Source organism: Aspergillus campestris (assembly GCF_002847485.1).
Source record: "Aspergillus campestris IBT 28561 chromosome Unknown P168scaffold_6, whole genome shotgun sequence".
Taxonomy (NCBI): Eukaryota; Fungi; Ascomycota; class Eurotiomycetes; order Eurotiales; family Aspergillaceae; genus Aspergillus; species Aspergillus campestris.
In genome coordinates this window covers 835,858-857,128 of record NW_020194341.1, presented here as the reverse complement: position 1 = coordinate 857,128, position 21,271 = coordinate 835,858, and the positions used below count along the sequence as shown (strand labels likewise).

Genomic DNA, 21,271 nt, shown 5'->3' with positions numbered 1-21,271 from the left:
AAAAGGCCAGGCGAGCGTGCAAGGCACAGTGACGATCAGGGAAGATGTTAGCGAGTAGTAGAGAAGAACAATGATGGAGGGAGAAGGAGGGGGAATGAGAGGGGAAACAGCTAGGATGGAAGAGATGATTGATGGGAGGATCAATACTACCAGTCGATTATTTTATTTATTCCGATTTAATCTGTTTAGTCTTTGAGAGGCTTTTATATTTGATATGCCTGATAGACATAATAATATCGGCAGTGCTTCATCAACCAGTAGCATACATACTACCCACATGTCCATGGTAACTCCGGTATACGGACAGATGGATCATCTAGACTGGGGGACAATATAATAAGATCATCATGATAATAACAATAATATAGATAAATCAAATCAAAAGGCACATGAAGTCGTACCTGATTTGACACTCAACCGACAAGACGGAAATAGAGCCTGTCCAAGTGGTAGATAGAGGAGCGACAAGAGCACGAGTCCAAGCCCTGGCAGGTGCATGGACTGGAAGTAACTTACTTGAGGATGAAGTGAGGGAAAAAAGACCCCATTCAGCCCCGCGATTGGGCAGCGGGCTCGAAGTAAAAAGGATGAAAATGATTTTCCCCATCGAAAATTGGCGGGGGTTTGGGCCGCTGATTGGTCAGGGCTTTAGATTGGCGAACAGGGATCTCCGGCCGGTTCAAATACCGCTAGAACGGGGTGTACGTGTATGGCTTCGTACGCTGTTGTGTCAGGGTATCGTATCGAACTCGTTCTTGTCATATTCGTGTAGTACTGTAGTTCTCAGTCACTAAGTTACTACCTCTACCTAATATACGGAGTAGTACTACTTCTTTTGGTAAGTACCTGAGGCGACTGGTGGAGGTCCTCAGGCTGTCTATACCACGGTCTGCAGATACTCCAGTTCCATACAATATACACCCCAGAACCAAGACATATAAGGTATGGTTTAAAATAAGAGACAAAAAGAAGGTTAGTCTTTGCTTTTGCTTTTTCCAAAGTTTGTATTTGTCTTTTTTTTCTTTCTTTTTCTTTTCCCTGATAGATTCCCACCAAAACACCTACCTCCCATGACAGGAAATCCTTCGCCTGCCCCATCCTCCCCAAGCGATACGATACGACCGCCAACCTCAACAGTCGAGGCGATCACCCCCGGACGCAAATCATGAACACCACGGCGTAAGACAGTTCTTTTTTTTCTTTTTCTGTCTCTCCCTCGAGTAAGCCACAATCCATTCAACGGACGGGGAACGGATCGAATGACCGCCGAACCTAAAGCAGAGGTTAGGTTTGGAGGCGATGATTTTCGGACCATATGCTTATGTTTGGAGGGTCGGTGATTGTTGACTGGCTAGCTAGCTATCACGAGGGATGGTCTCAAACGGTTTTTTCTTATTCTTCTTCTTTCTTCTTTTCTCGCTTGTTCTGAGGGTTGAGGTACTATGTGTTGTTGCTGGGAAGACAGCAGGAACAGCACAGACAAGGCGAATAGAACAACAAACTATTAGAATCAATTGTCTATCAGAACGAAGAGGGAGAGATGATAAAACGGTAGATCCTACCCATCCTTCGAATCGGATCCTGGATAGTACCTGGTAGTGAAGCCTCATCAATTGATTGATCTCCCAAGTCAGCGGAGGCCGATTGAAGCTAGTACCTACTCCTACTACTCTCCTTTCCTCCCTCCAATTGGAGCAAATACAAATCAATGCTCAAGACCAGCTACTAATCATATCCCAGAATGCCATCCCATCAGTGGCAGCCCTGATCTGCACAGTACTTTGTCACCGAGCCAAAAAGCAACAAAATAGAATAAAATAAATCCAAGTGTCAAAACACGGCATAAGCGAATGGGATGCCAGGAGGGAATAGATTGATTTCAATTTATTAGGTTTCTGCGTTACATGGGCTGGACCAGGGTTGAAGGATTGGGAGCTTGCCCTATTAAAGTCGACAGACATGGGGTTCATGGTCTTGGAAGAGACTGGGGGAGTCTGTTTACTAGTACACCGAGTATAGTGCCTCAATTGGGTTAAATGAATGGTTAATGCTTTGGTTAGGTTAGTAATGGCATGAGGTTGAGGAGCTAGGACCCATGGTCCACCTGGGCCCGCTGCGGTCCACTCCGGGCCGGCAACCTAAGTATGTATTGCAAAACCAGTGAGAATGGAGAACGGAGGAGAGAGGTGGAGACAAATTACATTAACTTGCAATAATCAATAGGGGAAACCTCATAAAGAAGAAAGAAAGGGCGACAATTGATCAAGTTCGAGCGAGGAAGAGAACAAGGGAGAATGGTACTACTAAAAAAGAATACGTCGTCAAGTACCTACAGGATCGAGAATCCAAGCCAAGCGAACTACTCAGCTAATCAGCGATCTTAGCAGCGATGTATAAAGACGGTGGAACGAATTCATCTGAATTAATAATGCAGCATGACGTGAAAAAAATCAATCAATCAAAAAGGGAATAAATCCTGCATATATATAAAGATCGGGTATACAGATTCCGACAAAAAATCCATCCCCAAACAAATATAAATCAAATAAAAAAAATACAGGTATACATTAGCTCCGCCCCTTTGGATCGCAAACCTTGAACCCTGGCAGTCAATCAGGTAGCAGTAGCCGGAAGTCAGTCTTCGAACACGAATCAAAATAAAAAGGAGCGAGATCAGGATCAGGTATGACAGGAACCACACACACACACCGACCACTGACTCGACCGCCCCAATGCCACCGCATTTTGAGGATGCGCGCCTAAACCTGCAGGGCCAGGCTACTTGATAGGTGGTTATAGGGAGAGGCGTGTTCTAAGTGGTAAGATTTCACTGGGGGTCGGTCGATCACGAAATACTAACCTAACAATGTGGGCTACCATGAGATGCCGCCACCCAGAGCACTGTACTGCACTGCATGGAGTAGGGAGATATGGCTGGCTGATGGTCAGGCACTGGAGAAAGAAGTAGTTCTCGTATGCATCATGCTGTATGCTGTGCTTTGGGACGCCATGCCCAAGTGCGACCTATCTGAATCAGTACCGGGTGCAATTATCAGTCATGGGGGGCTGATGTAAGGAAGTCCAGATGTGTACTGAAGATCTAGACACTCAAAGTATTGGAGGACGTAGGTAGCTTTGACCGACTGAGACGGGACGGGGCAGGCGGGAAAGGAAATGAATGCATCCAATCCAGCCCCGCTTGTTCGAATGACCACGAGGAGTGTCTCTGCTATCTGACTCGACTACGAATACTATGAAGGTCAAAGTGATTGTAACTAATACACATCCGATGATCTCCTTCATTAGGGCTGATGCATAAACAGTTCGGAAAGTTATATTATACTATAATATTATCAGTATTATTTTTATTATTTCTCTCGGGAAGAAACCCTAATGATATTAGATTGTGAGACCTGGAGATGATACCTATCACAGAACAATGGAGGAAACAATAAGGCCAATTTCAGCATAAGATTGTAGTTGCACAGAGTCAAGCCTGGGTCGGATCATCAGGGGTGAAATTAGAAAAATCAATATAAGAAGAATAAGAAGCATATTCAAAATCAAACAGATAGATAAATAGATAGATAAGATGAATAATTACATAATTAATATAGAGAATCCAATTGATCTGCTCGTTGCCGTCTCTGGTCGCTGATGGGATCACAGGCGAGTCGCCAACTGGAGTCAATCCCTCCCTCTTTGGGAAAGTCCAGAGTCCAGCCTACGGATCAGAAGTCCGACTTGCTGCACGCCATTGTTACTTTTATTATTAATATTATTTTGATTATTTGTGAGACAGAATCTTATTATCGATTTCTGATCAGTCTTGTACCATCTCCTCCGGATGATTCTGTCGACAAATTTCTGATCTGTAACCCTCTGCGCGAATGGGATTGATTACATTAAAATAATCGGGAAGAAAAGGAAAGATTGGGAGAAAGAAATGTCCGGGGTGGTGCGACATCAGAAACACCGTCTCATTCCATCCACACCTCCCAGTCTTGCTTTTCCCTCGTTGATTAGACACCTGTCAGGTACGCATGGCAGTGCAGGTGTGTCTGGTTTTCTAATCTATTTCATGTCGGCATCCCAACCTGCCGGTCCTCCTTGCAATGTACCTTGCCTTTGCCTGTCAGGAGATCAGGAGAATAAATTATGGACACGGCCGATACCCAATCCTGATGGATTGATGGGCGGGCATGTCAGTATCACCGATGTACTCCGTATAATAATATTATATTTCATAATTTTACCATTATATTATATTATAATATAATATTAAAATATTATTATCTTCTGATGTCATATCAGCAGATCGAATAATCGGACATTCCCGCGACGAAAAGAACGGCCCACCCACTTACTATAACTAGTAGGACTACGATGGAAGAACGAAGGAGTCAGAATACAAGATCTGAGTGGGGCAAGCATTGGTTAGCTCGATCCCCATGAGGGAAGATGGACGATGGTGTTGTACCAGACCATGCGCATCGTAAGGATCTCACCACTCTGCTTTTCTCCTTGGAGGATCGATGTATCGGCAGCAGCTGGTCTGGAGTTTAGCTGCGTTAGTGACCACCAGCCCCTCCAACGTTTCTTTGTTCTTGGGCCCGCCACGGGCTGCGTGGCTGGCACTGGAGCTGGAGTATCCCGCGATATCCCGCATTAATCAGAATAAATCAAGCAGTATCATATCATAGTGTCAGAAAAAGAAAGAAAAAAGAAACAAATAGCAAATGAAAGAAGGAAGAAAAGAAAGAAAGAAAAAACGACCAGTTACGTCGACGGGTTACCGCGATTCTCGTCACCGACAAAAAGACAGACAGAGATGCAGCATCCCCACAAAAACGAGGTTGTCATCTGATGGACAGAGAATTCGAACAGGCATCGCATCTCCAAGGCTTCGACAAAGCTGTTAGTTTCTACTCCAATGAGTACCCAACGGCCGAGGACTTCTTCAGCGGAAGCTCCCCATGAAACTAGTAACAACTAGTCAACCAATCCACAGATTTGAGGGTCCATCAGGGGCTGTGCAGGGTGGGATCACCCGAAAGGAGATTGACACCGGATCTGTTCATCTTTTCTTGAATGGAGACTCGGGCTGACTCGCGCATCAACGGTAACTCCTCACTAGTCGTCTACATTCTCGTAATGGTCCTTCCTACCCGAGAGTGGATTCTGTCATTCTTCTTCCCGTCCGTTATCCGTCCACTGGACGCTCAAAGGCTCAATGGCATCAGCATGAACCATCCGAGGAGTCAGTCCAGGTCTGGAGGATTCATTCCCTTACTAGTCTAGCCTCGGTGGGGCTCCTGGAGCTCCTTCCTTCTCAGATCGTTGCACCATTCAGCTTCGCCCAGACCGAGAGATAGACAGGAAAAGTGCCAATGACGATTCATGTAAGCCATGCAACTGACAGCCCCATCCCGCGCAGACCGCTTCTTATTCTTACTCCTGTCAGCCTAGACACTGGCTAGTCGGGGTAGTAGGGGACTAGTGAAGCCCCTCCCCCCCCTCCTCTCCTCCCTCCTTTATGCACATGCAGACACGAAGAAAGGAAGAATGAAAGAATGAAAGAAAAAAAAAGCTCCTCAACGTGCATGACTTCTCTGCCACTTTCTCACCCCAGTCTATTTCTTGATTGGCGGGTCGGGTGGGAAATCCTGCATTTCGTCATATCCAGTACGGACGAGTGTAGTTATTCCCTGACTACCAAGGAGATATTGCAGGAGGCTTACTGTCTATTGGTATCATCCCCGGCAAAAAAGACAGATAGACCAAGTCAGTTATGTCCAAAAATGACTTGACACGAATGATAGGATAGAATACCCTAAAACAAAACAAATAGGAACCATCATCACTCTTCCCACCGATCAGCCACTCCCTGTCCAATTGGCCCAGTCCATGGCACCTCTTCTCGATTTATTTCCATTATTGGCAGACAAGCAAACTAGACTTTGAAATCAAAGAAAGAGAAAAAGGAGAAAAAGAAAAGAAAAAAGACAAACAAACAACAATCCCCTGGTCTAGAATCCAGAATCCAGAATCCCCGTGCCGCGTCCTTGCCCATCGTCATCATGAACAGTGGAGAGAGAAAGAGGGAGAAATGAGCACGAACCTATTCTTTTTAGTACGGCGTCCCGCATGCTAACCAGACCTAGTAACATCTAGCAGAACCGTGGACCGTGGGCTTACTAGTTCTAGCCCCAGACAAGATATCGTAAGCAGGGAGTGAGCACAGATACACGGTTAATAATAGCACTACTAATCAATCAGTAACAGACCTACCGGAGATAGTTAGGGCATAGTCAGAAGGTATGGGCTCAGTGGTGCCGTCGTATACCTGCTACTCCTTCCTCAAAGGCCGATGAGGACCGATGGGGATCATCATCGGCCTTAGTTCTCTGCACATACAGTAGTAAGATATTTGGTGTTCCCCGAACCCCTCCCCTTTCCCCTCTCCTGACCCACCTGCCTGCAATTATCCTGTTGATACTAATATTAATGGTTGACACTTTGACCGTTGCGGCTGACAATATCCGTACTCCGGAGTATAACCATATCCATTTGACCGTAGTTACTAGCTACTAGCTACAATCAGTCAAACAATAGCGTGTATTCATTAGTTTATGTGAATGTTATGCATTCCTGTATAACCGAGCAATAATAGTACGTAGTATGTAGTATATCTGTAGTTCAAGATCTAATGCCAAACAAAGGTACTCACATAGATAGCTACCTAGCTACCACAATATAAGCAAACTTCTATAAAGTAAAATATAATAGAATAATAGAATAATACATATAGCTATAGCGAATACGAATGTAATAAGCCAAGATAAACACACACCTAAATAAAGCAACTCCCACAATAAGCCCCATCATCGAGTCCCCCAGCATCATTGATTGATTTTGATCCATGTATGCAGGGAGGCGTCCGTGCATAGATACAATATACTACCTAACTAACACAACAAAGTAGAAAGGTCTTTGGATTCTACAAGATCACGCAAGCATATCATGCACTGTATAGAGCTCGCAGTTGTTCACCACCCATCTACCTACTATTTCAATCAACGAACCAACCAGACATTCTCTTTGGCTACCAGAGATCTATCTCTATCTGTAGACTACGCACCCCAGACCTTGCCCTACCCAGCTATACCCTCTCATCCCGCCTGTCTTCCACCACCATCACCATCACCATACTCCTGAACCAACCACTCTAGACTGCATCCAGGGATAAGCAACTAAGCACCTAGGTACCCAAGTACCCAAGTACCCAACTCCCCATTCAAGAAACAAAGTCCTAACCAACTAAACAGGGGCCAAAAACATCATGATCGTCGCTATCTAGCGCGGAGACCCTCCTCCGCTCCCTCCTCTTCCCTTCCCCTCCCCTCCTCCCCTCTTCCCGCCCACTACTACTCCAACTACTACTATGTACTCTACTTACCCCTTAGTTTAGTCCAGACTAGAGCATCCACCGTCCATCAATCCCGCATGTACGTGCGTTGCGCGTACCATTCTATTTCATACATGCGTGAACGGATCGCCCTGCTGAGGCGATCTGTGGGTTTGACGGATGGGTTCCGGCTGGTTTGGTTTTGTGTTGCTTTGCGCTGCTGATTGGGTTGGGTTGGGTTAGTCTTGTCTGTGCTATAGCTGGTTTTTACTACTGCTAGGTACTTTGGAGATGGGTGGGTAGATTCATAGTGTGATGACGATAAATGCTATGGGGTTTGTGGTTTACTGTGGTTGGATAGGTAGGTACTAGGTACTATTGTTTTACTAAGTATAGTACCTTGTGAATGCCATGGTCACCTCTATCTTGTTTGTTCGACATTGACATCTAGTTCATTTGGTTTAGACAGATCTAGAACATGATAGATTTATATGTTATATATTTTAGTTTATTCATTTATTGATTTATTTACTTTGGTCGATGTATCCGGAAGGAGACCACGCGCATCGAAATGAAACGGTGCGGGAAAAAAAGCCAAAAAAGAAACAAAACCAAGGAGTTCGGCCGGACGCGAGCGATCGATGGACAGAATGACAAAAAGACCCTCGTGTGGGTTCATTCCGTGTCAGCCTCTCTCAACGTAACCCGTTCCCCCGAAACCGAAACCCAAAAACCTGTCTCTGAACAACCCAACCAACCCCTGGGGAGAGAAAGATTGCAAAAAGCACGGCAAAACTGCACGGCATACTAGCGCTTGGTTTCCAATCGTCTACTCTCTTCTTGTTGAGAGCGATCGAGCGGTAGTTGGCAGCGTTGCTGCCCGTGCGAGGCACCGCGCTCCTCCAATCATATTCCCTCCTGTGACATCTCGCGAGAATCCGTAGGCCCAGGCCTCTTGGGCATGGACATGGACGACTTAGCGAAGTAAAAACCCCTTTACACACACACGCCCCGTTTCGTGGTCTCGAGCGCGACTCGATTCGCCACTGCTTTTCTCCGCTCTGGCACGGGCTCGTAGCATCGAGAGTTCGGTTGGTGCTTTACCGCTTGATAATAGTCACTGTGGTTGATCACATCGTTAGCTCCAGGATCCGCTCAGGGGGGAGATGTTCGGGTCCGTACCAATGTCTTCATCGGCAAGCTCGTGCGAGAGACCGACGCGCTGCGGTTGGTGCTTGACCGAGCGCCCATACACGATCGCCTGCTTGAACTGCTCCTTGATCGATTTGTGGATAGAAACACACTGATTGCAAGTTAGTCGATAGTCGCCATAATGAAGTGTAATCCATGGGATAGGGTCCTTACGAAATCCTCGACTGTGCTTGCGCCGGCCTTGAGAACGACAGGCGCCGTGTAGTCGGGCGCCCTGCCCTTGGGCTTGGTGTAGATCCGTCGGAGGTTGAGCTTCTCCCACATCTGCTCCAGTAACTCATCGATGTTCCAGCCGTGCTCGGAGCTGATAGGGCAGGCGTTAGGTATACGGTAAAGGAGATCCAGCTCTTCGATGGTGATGGAATCGATCTTGTTCAGGGCGTAGACGACGGGAATATACGCTCGGCTCTTGGCCTCAAGCACGTCGATAATGTCGTCAACCGTCGCATCGCACCGGATGGCGATATCGGCGGAAGAGATCTTGTATTCGCTCATGACAGCTTTGACTTCCTGTAGGAGGCAAACAATACTAGTCAGTCAAATGTATACAGGAGCACGGTGATGAACACTCACCTCATGGCTAACGTGTGATAAGGGAACAGTGCTCGTAATCGCAATGCCGCCCTTGTCCTTCTTCTTGAAGGTGATATTGGGAGGCTGCTTGTTGATTCTAATTCCGAACCCTTCCAATTCTCGCTCGATGACTCGCTTGTCGACAAGGGGTTTGTTCACATCGAGAACGATGAAGATCAGATGGCATGTCTTGGCCACCGCAATGACTTGACGACCACGACCCTTACCATCCTTGGCACCCTGGATAATACCCGGAAGATCCAGAATCTGAATCTTTGCGCCGTTGTACATGACCTGACCAGGCACCGTGGTCAGGGTTGTGAATTCGTACGCCGCAGCTGTTCCAGGTTAGTACCCACTACTCGCCAAAGAAATAGGTTATCACCGACCTTCCGAATGCTGGCCTGTCAATTTACTCATCAGAGTACTTTTGCCGACTGACGGAAAACCGATGAAACCACTGCACCGAGTCAGTACCACAACGCCTCGAGATCTTTACCAACAAGGCAGTCTGTCGGACATACACACTAGCAACACCAGTACGAGCGACATCGAATCCAACTAGAACCCATATATTAGCCGACCACCCATGTCATTCAAATTGTACAGGCACATACCTCCACCGCCACCGCCGCCTCCGGAGGGCGTCAGGAGCTCTCGCTTCAGTTTCGCAAGCTTCGCCTTCAATTGTCCTAGATATTGTATTAGCACAAAACATCCATTGGCCAGCCCGTCCAAAGCGGCCCATACCCAAGTGATACGACGTGTTCTTGTTTTTCTGAGTCTTGGCCATCTAATTATCCAGTCAGTACACCAGTTCTGCGATAGCGTAGCGGCGTATTAGGCGAACCTCATCCTCCACTTGCTTGATCTATATTGAGACCGTCCATGTTAGCCACAACTATTCATTATCGTTTTTGAAAAGAATGGGGTAGATATTGAGGCGCACCTTATCCACGGTGGTCGACATCTTGGCGGCGCAACGAGTTTTACCCCTCGAACTAGGTCAATATGTGCAAAATAAGATAAATATTCAATCAGGGTAGTCAATCCCTATCTTCCAGCTGCGCTGTTGTGAAGCCAGGGACAATCTGTTGGTGCTGGTTGGGTATAAAGAGTTGAAAGTTAAGTCGAGCGATCAATCTTTGATGGAAATTGTGGCCGCCACTTCATTCGCCCGTTTGTCGGGCGGAGAGCGAGATCACATGGTGGGGTTTTTCTGCCTTAGGCAGGTGGCAACTCTGTCACGTGGGTGGCTATCGATAAGAGGCACGTTCGGTTCAACTCACGTGATTCATATGACATCAGTGGCCAGATATTTACTTAGTATAGGATTCAAGCATTGGCCTTCATAGTCTAAATTATTAGAAGAGCATGTTCTGAAGATAACTATTCCAGACTGAAGAGGACATATCTCTCTAACCGGCGTAGTAACCGTGATGGGTTTCTCGCCTCGACTCCTCAGGCAGCCGCAAGAGCGGAAAAGCCACAGCTTTAGACCAAAGACGACGCACATCCACAATGCCCTTTCCGCATCACCTACAACTACTCGAATTTCTTGAGCCGTTGCTGTATGACGTATCTTTCTACTTACACTTCCGCCTCGAGTAGCCAGAGATTAGCCTATATGCCCCATTGCCTTGCATACTATAATTATTCCTAATTTCAACCCCGCGTCCGATCATCGGCATACCAATCCATACCTCCAGTCTCTCGGTATAGATCCGATCCCAAGGCACTTGCTATATCTCCATCGAATCTCTACTTCTCGCTGGACAAAGTATCCACCAACAGAATGCCTTACCTCTCAGGTCTTGACTCAGAGATCTCCACGAGCAATGCCTTCGAGAAACTCGTCCAGGATTTAAGTGCCACTCTAGGCCCAAGCTCCGGACTAGATTCCGACGATGTCAATCCGGTAGACATCCAGCTTCTAATGGAGCGGTACAAGTCCAACCCCGAAGAGTGGCTCCCGTTTGCCTTGGGCGACCCCAGCAAGAACTATACGCGGAATCTCATCGACGAGGGGAATGGTAAAAGTAACCTGGTGCGTTCTTCCCGCTATCTTTGACATACCATATACCTCTTGACTTCTGCGGTTACGTTTGAAGTCGACTGCGTCTGCATGCTGCATACGCGATGCGCTTACAAAAAGCAAGTGTTATCTAATTGCTAACTGTCCCACCGTTGATCTAGCTAATCCTAGTCTGGAGTCCCGGTAAAGGGAGCGCCATCCACGACCACGCCGGTGCGCATTGTGTCATGAAGGTGATTTTCTCCGCGCCTTGTGGATAGATACGAAAAGGACCTTTCTAATTCGAGCTCTATCCACAGATCCTTCAGGGCTCGCTTCAAGAGACATTGTACGCCTGGCCGGACAAGAACAAGCTCCAACAGGGTCAAACGTCCCCTCCCAAGGTCACCAAGGAGACTACCTTCGGCGAGAACCAGGTCACCTATATGTCTGATAAGGTATAAACCAGCCTTCTTGAAAAAGGAAAGAGAAGAAGAAGACTAACAACCTATTAATAGCTCGGCCTCCACAAAATCGCCAACCCCGATCCTAACAACTTCGCCATCTCTCTCCACCGTAAGCATCTATACCACCTCCCCCTGCCACCCAAAGCCAACCCAAACCATTGAACCCAACTCAACTCAACCAACTGACTGACTATCTAACCAACTACAACAGTATACACCCCACCCAACGCATCAACCAACGGCTTCTCCATCTTCAACGAAATAACTGGCAAAGCAAGCCACATCAAGCAAAGCAACTTCTACTCCGTCCGAGGAGAGCGTCGACCCGCCATTCAACATGCCCAAACAGATAAATCTTCAGCATGATTAATCGCAGTTGCAGTCCTCTTTCTATGGGCTTCTCTCCCTTCGGCCGATACGATAATGATTCATTCTTACTTTCGAGTTTGGTTCGATTAGCGTTTGATTTTTTTTTATTCGTATAGATTTTTCTGGTGTGATGCATTGTTATGACTTGGTATGCATAGGTTAGAATTGTATAGAATGAATGGAGTTGGGTTGGGTTGGGTTGGGTTGGTGACAAGACGTCGCTTGATAGAATTGCATAGAAACAATCAATAAACAATTGCCATTATTATTACAATTTATCATCAATAGATATGATTGTCGTCTAGACACAGTATATAATATAATGTAGACTGCTGAAACTAAGGAGGTTAGAGTAACGTGCTCTCATATCAGACAATCTAGTATCGTATATCGTATATTGCCCTAGTGCACGAAAGGAGGAAAGGAAGAAAAAGGAAGCAGCCAACAAGCAGACGAGGAAGAGAAATTATCCAGGTACATAATATACAGATGGCGCTCATATAGACACCAAATAGCAACAAAGGAAAAAAAGTCTCAAAGAGCAGATGTAGACGGCAAAGAAAGAAAGAAAACATATCAACTCGACTGAGCAAACAAACCACACACACACAATCATTCCAGGTCCAATTCAGGTCCAGTCCAGCCCTCCCTCCTCAAAAAATTCCCAACGGAAGAAAAAAGGAAAGTAATTCAAAACTAAGGATCCATCCGCCTCCGCCCCCCAACAACCCCCGCCCTCTCAATTCGTTCTTGGAGCGATTCGGGCCGCTCCAAGATCACCGACTGATGCTGCTGCAGCTCTTCGAGGCGGACCAACGGATTCTATAAAGTTCCTGTATAAGCACGTCACTCGCAGCAGGTGCAAAAACGCTCCAACCGTGACACCCACCCATTCCTCCTGGTTCGGTACCCCCTGTGCGGATGGTAACTGGTGCCACTGGGGAGGGCTGCCGCCGCCTGCTGGTCTCTGGATGGGCGCTGGGGTGACAGGGAGGCTGGGCCGTTCTGTTGCGCTGGGGAAATCGGTTATCCGGTTGCTGGGGGGTGAGATTTCCTGTCCGGAAGGGGGCGTTGTTTGCGTCGCGACGGGTTGGCCTCCGGTGGTAGCCTGGGTGCCTGAGATGACCTGGATTCTTGCTTTGCGGGCCTGTTGGATGGTGTGGATGTATTTTTGAATGTCTGGGTCCTCGTCCCAGGCGTTGGACCGGGTGTAGCTGTCCCAGGAGACGGGGGGCTCCTCGGTTGTCCAGGACGTCCAGGAGCGCGCTGTGGATGGTCCGGATACTTCAGTCGGAGACTCTATAGATGAAGTGGGTGGTTTCCTTTCCTGCGAAGTGATGGTCTGCTCTTCGCCCGGGAAGACTCGCGTCGGTGCAGGCGCATGGGTTTCCCATGGAAACACTTGAGAGACTTTCTGGGGCGCCGGTTTCTCTCGCGGAACTTCGTAGTACATGCCTTTTGGGGCCTCTGGGTAGGATGGAGGAGGTTGGAAAAGCTGATGGTCTTCTGACATTTCATACGTCTTTTGCTTCAAGGCAATTCCCTCGGGCTTCGAGTTCAACGGTGGAGGCTCCCTATGCAGTGTAAGCACTTGTGACTTCTCATCTGTAACGTTGGGCAACGCACCTGGAGGCATCCCATTCTGCTTTGGGAGGCTCAAAAGTTGGTGTAGGAGGTCCTGATACCAGCGGTTCCGCGGGCTCAGGCACGGCTTCTGCTGGCTGTTGATAGAACGGGGGCTGCGAGGTGCCTGGTGTCTCCAAAGGGGGGAGGGGTACATTCGTTTCCCGTCTTAAAGAGATAGGATCAGCTTGTGAAACGAAGAAGGTTGTCTCCGCGTGTGGCTGTATGTATGCTGAGATATGCTCTTCTCCACGAACGTATTGTGGGACAGCACTTCGAACCGGTGCTGGAGTGATTATATCTTGTTCTGCCACGGGGGTTGACTGTTCCTCTTGGGAGACAGTTTCTACAGCAGGGGCTGGTGGTTCTTCCTGGAAAGACGCCCCGTCTGTACTGAATGCGATCTGTTCTTGAGGGACACGGTGTTCTCCGTGCTTAATTATAGAATCTTCCGGTTGGAACTGGACCTCTGGTTCTCGGAGTGGCTCATCAGTGCTTTCTGCTGGCTTGACCTGAATAGTCGGTAGCCATTGTACGGCTGGCGGCTCCGCAACAGCGTGGGAGCCTGCAGTCTCATCATCCCTAGGAGATTCAACTGTACTATCCGTCTGTGAAAACGGTGTCTAAGCCACCATTAGCTTCCCAGAAACCCGTCGTATCAAAGACCAACCCAACACTCACATTAACCACAGGACGATAATGCCTATCATATATGGCCCACCACCTCCCAAGCAACTGGTTATACGGCGTTTCAAGTGGAAGCAGCTGCCTCGGCATATTCCAAGGCTTCCGAGCCCCGATAAAATGGACCATACTGATGGTACTCTGGAAATGCCTGTAGGCCGGAATATACTGGTAGTTCGCACTGGGTGTGCAGTTATACGTGAAGCCGAGCCGATGCCATTCCCGGAAATGCATATTCAACAACCCCTGGTCAGCCCCGTCAAAGCTAATCCCTCTCTCGGCCAGCGCCCGCAGGGCGAAATAGTCCTGCAGGTTGGGTCGCAGCACCATCACGCCGCTGTTGAAACAATCCGGCCACCCGACGTCCGGCGCGGCCGCGAAATCGACGTCCATCTCCAAGAGCTCGTCCGGAGCGCGGACGGCCACAACATCGCAGTCGATGTATACGATGCGCTTGAATTGTGTTTGGCGCCACAGCTCTATCTTGGTAAATGTGGAGATTAGATCCGGGCGGTCCATGAGCCAGAGGTTCACGGGAGTGTTGTTCGTCATTGGGTGGACGGGTATGATCTCATCGTATATAGTCTTTCGCGGTGCCAGGTCAGTACATCTCGTGGAGATAGGGCGCTCCGCAGCTTGAAGACACCCACCTGGAGCTCGTTAATCGTAGTCGGCTGTAAGGTATCTGGTGTGTACAGAGCGACTAGCCTCCCTTTCGATTTATTGTCGCGCAGCGAATGAGCGAGAACCATGGCACCTGGAGCAAGATTCAAGGAATTAGAGTGTACAGGGTTTGGCAGCAGCCAGATATCTACCAATTATTTACCAGGAAGATAATTGTCACTCAAAAGAAGCTGAGAAACAATTAGCACTCTTCTGCGATGCCATTGAGGGACCAAACAGCGAGGGAGAAAAACTTACAGTGCAGTAAACTGCACTCCCGTCGGACCCCATTGCAACGAGCGGGCGCTGTCACCACGCCGATCCCCGGGAAATTGGGGCAATTGGGTGCGATTCGATATAGATGGTAAATCAACAGTAGATGTCGAGGGAGGTAGAAGAGAAAGGGACCAAGAGGAAGGAATTGGCACGCGCAGCAATGGAACAAGAAGCTCCGGCTCTCCCCTCTTTAGCAGTGACGTTGACCCCGCCCGCGTCAGCACAGCGCAATAACAACAACGCGCTCCAAATCAGTGGCAACAATATGGTCAATTGATCGGCGTGTGTATAATCTGTAAGTTCTGCATCGCGCCGATAGAGGTATTGATTGAACTTGATCACGATACGAATCCCAAGCTCTTGGGAGAAAGAAGGGCTCCTCGACGGGCAAAACAAGTACTATCTGAAGTAAGGAGCTTCAAGGAAGATAGAATAACAGCCAATACCTTGACGAAAAGATATTACACAATCTGGGAAATTAGGTATTAAGTACCTCAAAGAGTACCCGGAGAACGCGAGATCAGGAAAAAAGGGAGAGAGGAAGAAGAGTTGAAAAGAGAGAAGCGCCGAGCGGAAACAAGACGCTGTTGCTGCACGAGGCCGCCATCCCGGTCCACACGGATTAATTGCCCAAGCTCCTATTTCAAATGATCCCAGCTGAGACATCCGTCAACCTTTTCGGAGCTTCTAGACGGACTTACCATGAATGGACAAAGGATGAGAAACGATTGTCGCTTGGCGTTCCAACTGTCTCGGAGTATCCACTCCTTGTCACGACATTGCTCATTGTTCATGCTAATAAATCATTATACACATATACTTCGCCAAATAAGAACCTCTAAGATAAGACACGAAAAGGGCAGACACCCTGTCTGCCCAAAAGTTGAAAGAATTCTCGCTCAAGCACAGACGCATCCAAGTCAAACACAACCAGCGGTTATTCACGATTCCCGAAGCCAGCAGAAGCAGTCAAGTTTACAAGTCCAGCCAAAACCCAAACAATCGACAGCAGACAGCAGAAAAATCAAGTCGTCGAGGACATAACCGAAATGGTCGCCTCACCCCTGCTAGCTCAGACGCACAGTCCCCGCGTCAACGAGCTCACTTTCGCACCTTAACAACAGCATCCGGATAACAGTCCTGAAGAACAGTGGATATATCCTCCCGCTCGCCCTTAGCAGCCCACTCCGCGACTTTCTCCAACGCGACCTGACTCTCCTGCTCCAAGGGCGTAAAATGACCAGAGTGGCCAAGCTCGACAACCTGGCTATCAGTCCCAAGATAATCCGAGATCCCATCGAGACAGATATGCTCATTCAACGCAAAGTCTTTCTTCCCCCACACGAGAGTCGCACGCGCGCGGAGGGCCCCGGGCGGACCCTCGTTGAACAGTCCCGCGCCGCTGTTGCCCCGCGGGGACTGTTCGCCTTGCGAGATAACGTGTAGCGCGGCGATGGTCTCGACGGACTTGTCCCAGTGGGCGATGGCGCAGCCATCGCGGTAGTAGCTGGTCATGTGGGTGAAATTCGACAGAGCGCGGTCTTTGACGGATTCTGCATAGCTGTCGCCGTTGTCTGTCTGGGTCTTGCATTCCTCGACGGACGGTCCCATCGTGCTTGCCATGCATTCTGCGGCGTGCTGGGATGTGAACTTGGAGTTCCCATGGGAGACCTTGTGGCAGAGCTTGAGGAATGACTGGTTGCCGCCTTCACCGAGGTACCTGACGAGGGGCATAGGCAGCTGAAAAGCGAAGATGTATCCCGAGAGGAGTAATTGCAGGAAGACGGGCTTGAGGGTCCCCAAAGCCTTGCCGAACACCCAGAAGTTGCGAACGGGAGACCGCAGCGCCGTTTTGGCTATCTTCACAGCCGAGAACACGCGACGGCGGACATTAGAGACGACGTGACCGATCTAGTTGACCCGTTAGAACATGGACGGGGTCTCCCTCATGATAATATAAACTTACCAAAGGGCCATTGCTCAGAATAAACCGATCAGCCAGCTCCGGCGCCTCAGCCGCAAGACGCATAGAAATAACACAACCCCAATCATGAGCAACAACAACAGTAGGCTTCTGACGAATCCCAGCATCATTCTCCACCCCATACTGCATCCTCATCGTAATGATAAACTCCGTCAGATTCTCCAGCACGCTCGTCGCCGAGTATTTATCCAGCCCCTCACTACCTCCGAAACCAGGGAGATCGACAGCAACGATCGAAGCCGTCTGCTGCAGCGACGCCGAGCTGATCACGTAGCGCCATATCGCCCAGCTGTCAGGATAGCCGTGGATGAAGATGACCAGCGGTTTCGTGTTACCGTCCGATCCGGGAAGGTCGTTGCAGACGTAGTGGAATTTGAACCCGTTTCGCAGCGTGAGGATCTGATGGGAAAGGCCCGACCATTTCTTCGATAGATCCCAGAACGTATTCCGAGCTGCGCAGAGTATTGTATGTTAGCTTAGCCAGACCCATCAACGTGCGTCATATAAGCGACAACAGAAGAACAGTCGCAAATGGAGAAAACTCACCAAGCTGCAACTCCAAGCTCTCCTTCTCACTCGTCCTCCTAAAGAGATACCCCGCAACAAGAGCCTGAACCGCATACAGAACCATCGTGAAAACGCCATACGCAAGAACCGCGGCCCACACCAGCGCGCGCAATATTGAGTTAGCCATGCTGTGTTATGCTAGCTGCGCCTGAGCGAACCGGTTCGCTCACGGAGTTGAACTAAACAATGTCGCAAAAGAAATACAATAGATTGACAGAAATTTTCCCGACAGCCAAGTAATCAATAAATAAGACTGCCGTGGCAGATATGATAAAGTGATTATTATATCAAAAGTGGGGATGAGATGGATGGACTCCACCCGATCTGTTAATTAGGTAGGTAGGTAGGTAGGTAGGTAATTTGCTGAGCCTGACGTAGTGCGACGAGGTCAATATCAATGTTGGACATTACACAATAAATGGAACAAACATTGAACGACGATAGACGAATATAGAATCAGGCAGATAAGATGGATAAATAAGTAGACTCAAAAGAAGAGCTAGCTAGCTCCCCGCCACATGACCACGAGCTACCGACAAACCTACAGACGTTTAAACCCGACTCAAGGGCCCCACCAACCTAGTAACATCCGGTTTAGCTTCATTCTGAGGAAGACGGTTGGAAGGCTGGTAGTGGCAGTTGGGATCAGAGCCAATGAGTATGGTTGATCCTGTTCGGGTCCTCGGATGGCGGTTGGTATTGGTGGATGATGATCTCAGCGGCGACATGTGACGATACCTATAACCAGAGACAGAGAGAGGTACGGTAGTAGTTGGGTTTATGATCCATTGATTGATTGGATGCGTTGAGGATCCATAGTTGGCTTTCTTTAAATACTTATTCGTAAAATGAGAACGTTCTTGAGTAGGTAGCCTTGAGGTAGGTGTGGACATCCGCATGCGGTTCAGTTGTCAGAGGGCCAGCTGATAGCTTGACTGACTATATTGTTACTAATGTTATGGTACTCGATAAAATGAAGATACCAGACAAATGTCAACAAAGACTACCAAAGCAGTATATCAAGGCCAGTTTGCCGACTTCGTCAGCTGCAGTCTACCTTAGCGTCAACGAATATACAAGTTCCATGAAGCAGAAACCGAATCCCAAACGCCACGCATCCCGTAAATGCACACAATCCACCAGTAGATATTCATACATAGCACAGTTGTAGAGAACAAATAGAAGCCGTACGCCGACCGGCTCGACCGACGGATCCAAACTCAATGCAGCTCAAAGAAAGAACCCCAGGTTTTCTCGATTGTCATCCACAAGGCGTCCATACCTATGGAAATCATGTCAGACGGTGATCCAGACCAGTCAGGAACTATGCAGGGATGAACTTACTCTAATAACAACCGGAACAACCACACTTCCATATCTTCCTTGCGCAGTGCTTTCTGCGCCCAGGTCTGGCCCTGTTGCGCCAAACTAGCGGAGAGAGCTTTGCCTTCGTCCTCCGATGCTAGATACCGCATGGTCTCCACGTATTCATCCCCTGTCAGGCTCAGCGGGATATAGTGCACCCAAGGCCTGATCCATTCGTCGTGCCATTCGCGGAAGATGGCAACCTTGTGTACCAAACTGTTGCTATGGAGGAACGCGTAGAACCGACCACTGAAAGCGTTTCCGTCAATGTCTACCAGGTGCCTGTAAGCCCAGGCATCCTGCTGGCCGGTCTGCTCGCCGATCTGGAAGTACTCTCTCTGGGCGGCGCAGTCATCCTCGTCACACTGTCCGACATACGTGATCCACACGTCAAACAGGTCCCGATACGACTCCCGGCGCGCCTCTTTTGACTCCCACAAGCCCTTCTCGCTCTTCGCCAGAACCTTGGTATCGTTCAGGGCGTTGATCGTGCCGACGAATCTTTGCCGGTGCTGGCGCCTCCACCCGCCTCCTCGCGAATACCCGCCGGTCGTCGATCCTCTCCAGTACATCTTGTCCATCTTTTCGTCCCAAGTATAATCTTTTTCGGCTTCGTACGGCACCTTATCCACCCAGTACCACGGACTAGGATAGAGGATGTCCTGGAAACTGGAGAGTTTGCTCTGCGAGAACACGGGGAACAGATCGTGGACGACATCGAAGGCATTGGCTCTCTCGAAGAAACCGTATCGATCGCGCAGAGAAGGAGTGTTGCAGATATCAGAGAATGCGGTCGTATTGTAAACGAATCCCAGTTCACCATCCGCATAGGCATCGACATTGTCAGGTTCATTCTCATCCAGAGAGCGGGACGGGCTATCCGCGGGACAAGAGGCTCTGGAGTCAGTCCAAGTGGGCTGATGTGCATATCGATTGAAACGACTCTTCCGCACTTCATCAATGCGATCACCCTTGTTCACGTCCGCAGGCCTCCCCGACCACGCATTCGTAGGAGATTGGTTTTTAAAAGCACTAGGAATGACATGGTCCTTAGCCACATCAACCAGCCTCCGCAGATCTTCGCTAGGCACAATGACGCGAGGCTCATCATGACTATTAAACACCAAATCCATGTCCGGCAAATACTGAACAAAGTCCTTCATCATCTCCACCGTCGCATCCCGCTGCCATTGTTTCCCATCACCACCGCCTTCAACTAAAGTAACCTTGCCGTCTCTAATAAGCACCCCCAGCACGGCATTCTCATAACCCAGCGCTTCCCGAACGCGGTCCCGGATCACCGCCGGTTTGAGACCCCAAAACGGCAACAGCGAGTGGTAGATCGTATCGTACTCATCAATCATCTGCACGCCCCTCGAACGAGCCAGCTTGAACCACTTATCAAAGTGCGGTGGCGGGTGCATGTGGTAGCGACGACGGTATTCATTAACGGCCTCAGCGAGCGATGTCGACTGGCGCGATCGCGTCTGATCAAACGTTTGCGCCGCATTGTGAGCCAGACTCGATATTGGATGATTGGTGTCAGGGTGGTGCTTCTGGGCACTTTTGCGATCACTTGAGTCGTTCGTGACTTCTTCTTGCGGCGGGGTCGGATCGGCGTGAGGGGAAGGAAGGGGCGATGAGATCAGAACATCGTCCGCTGGTGGAGATCCGTTCAGGAAATATATGGAGAGGACGATAAAAGTGGCAAGCACTAACAGGGCCGAAAGGCGTTGGGACCGCATGCTGCCATCGAGGGGAGACTAGATAGGTATTTGTATGAGCCGCGGGCGCATAAACCCGAAATAATGGTTGGCAGCGAGATGAGCTATTTGTGTAACTTCATGGAGCTAACAGAGAATCAATTAGTGTCCGTCGTTTGTGTCTAGACCATGCCAAACAAGACAATCGAAGAGAAGGAGGTAAAGAAAGTCCATGGGGGAGGAGTGCAGGGTCCAAAGGCGTTGTTTACCTGGCCACCTTCCCGATTCGTCGTCCTGAGGAATCCAGGGCAACAGGAGACTAGACCGACTCAGTTAGCTGCAATCGCCCGGTCGAGACTTGTA

At 48.9% G+C, this 21,271-nt stretch overlaps 3 protein-coding genes across 3 annotated transcripts; 1 reads left to right on the top strand and 2 right to left on the bottom strand.

The window, feature by feature from the left end:
* Positions 1-8,363: 8,363 nt before the first annotated feature.
* On the bottom strand, positions 8,364-10,312 carry P168DRAFT_154976 (GTP-binding protein RBG1). The gene is made up of 10 exons (XM_024832821.1): positions 10,143-10,312; positions 10,044-10,064; positions 9,944-9,986; positions 9,811-9,885; positions 9,718-9,754; positions 9,583-9,653; positions 9,194-9,531; positions 8,774-9,130; positions 8,591-8,711; positions 8,364-8,528 (listed from the first exon to the last, which is right to left on the bottom strand). The coding sequence occupies exons 1-10, from the start codon at positions 10,161-10,163 to the stop codon at positions 8,509-8,511; spliced, it is 1,104 nt and encodes a 367-aa protein (XP_024692853.1). The 5' UTR covers positions 10,164-10,312; the 3' UTR covers positions 8,364-8,508.
* A 259-nt stretch (positions 10,313-10,571) lies between these two features.
* Positions 10,572-12,250, top strand: P168DRAFT_290345 (putative cysteine dioxygenase Cdo1). The gene is made up of 5 exons (XM_024837188.1): positions 10,572-11,240; positions 11,390-11,461; positions 11,528-11,665; positions 11,726-11,783; positions 11,886-12,250. Exons 1-5 carry the CDS (start codon positions 10,989-10,991, stop codon positions 12,038-12,040), a joined length of 675 nt encoding a protein of 224 aa, XP_024692852.1. The 5' UTR covers positions 10,572-10,988; the 3' UTR covers positions 12,041-12,250.
* Positions 12,251-12,470: 220 nt separating this feature from the next.
* P168DRAFT_310882 (putative capsule-associated protein CAP1) lies at positions 12,471-20,958 on the bottom strand (the record flags this gene model as incomplete). The annotated part of the gene is made up of 7 exons (XM_024839436.1): positions 12,471-13,617; positions 13,670-14,289; positions 14,348-14,935; positions 16,403-17,200; positions 17,256-17,725; positions 19,288-20,865; positions 20,925-20,958. The coding sequence occupies 7 exons, from the start codon at positions 20,956-20,958 to the stop codon at positions 12,783-12,785; spliced, it is 4,923 nt and encodes a 1,640-aa protein (XP_024692851.1). The 3' UTR covers positions 12,471-12,782.
* Between the last annotated feature and the right edge of the window lie 313 nt (positions 20,959-21,271).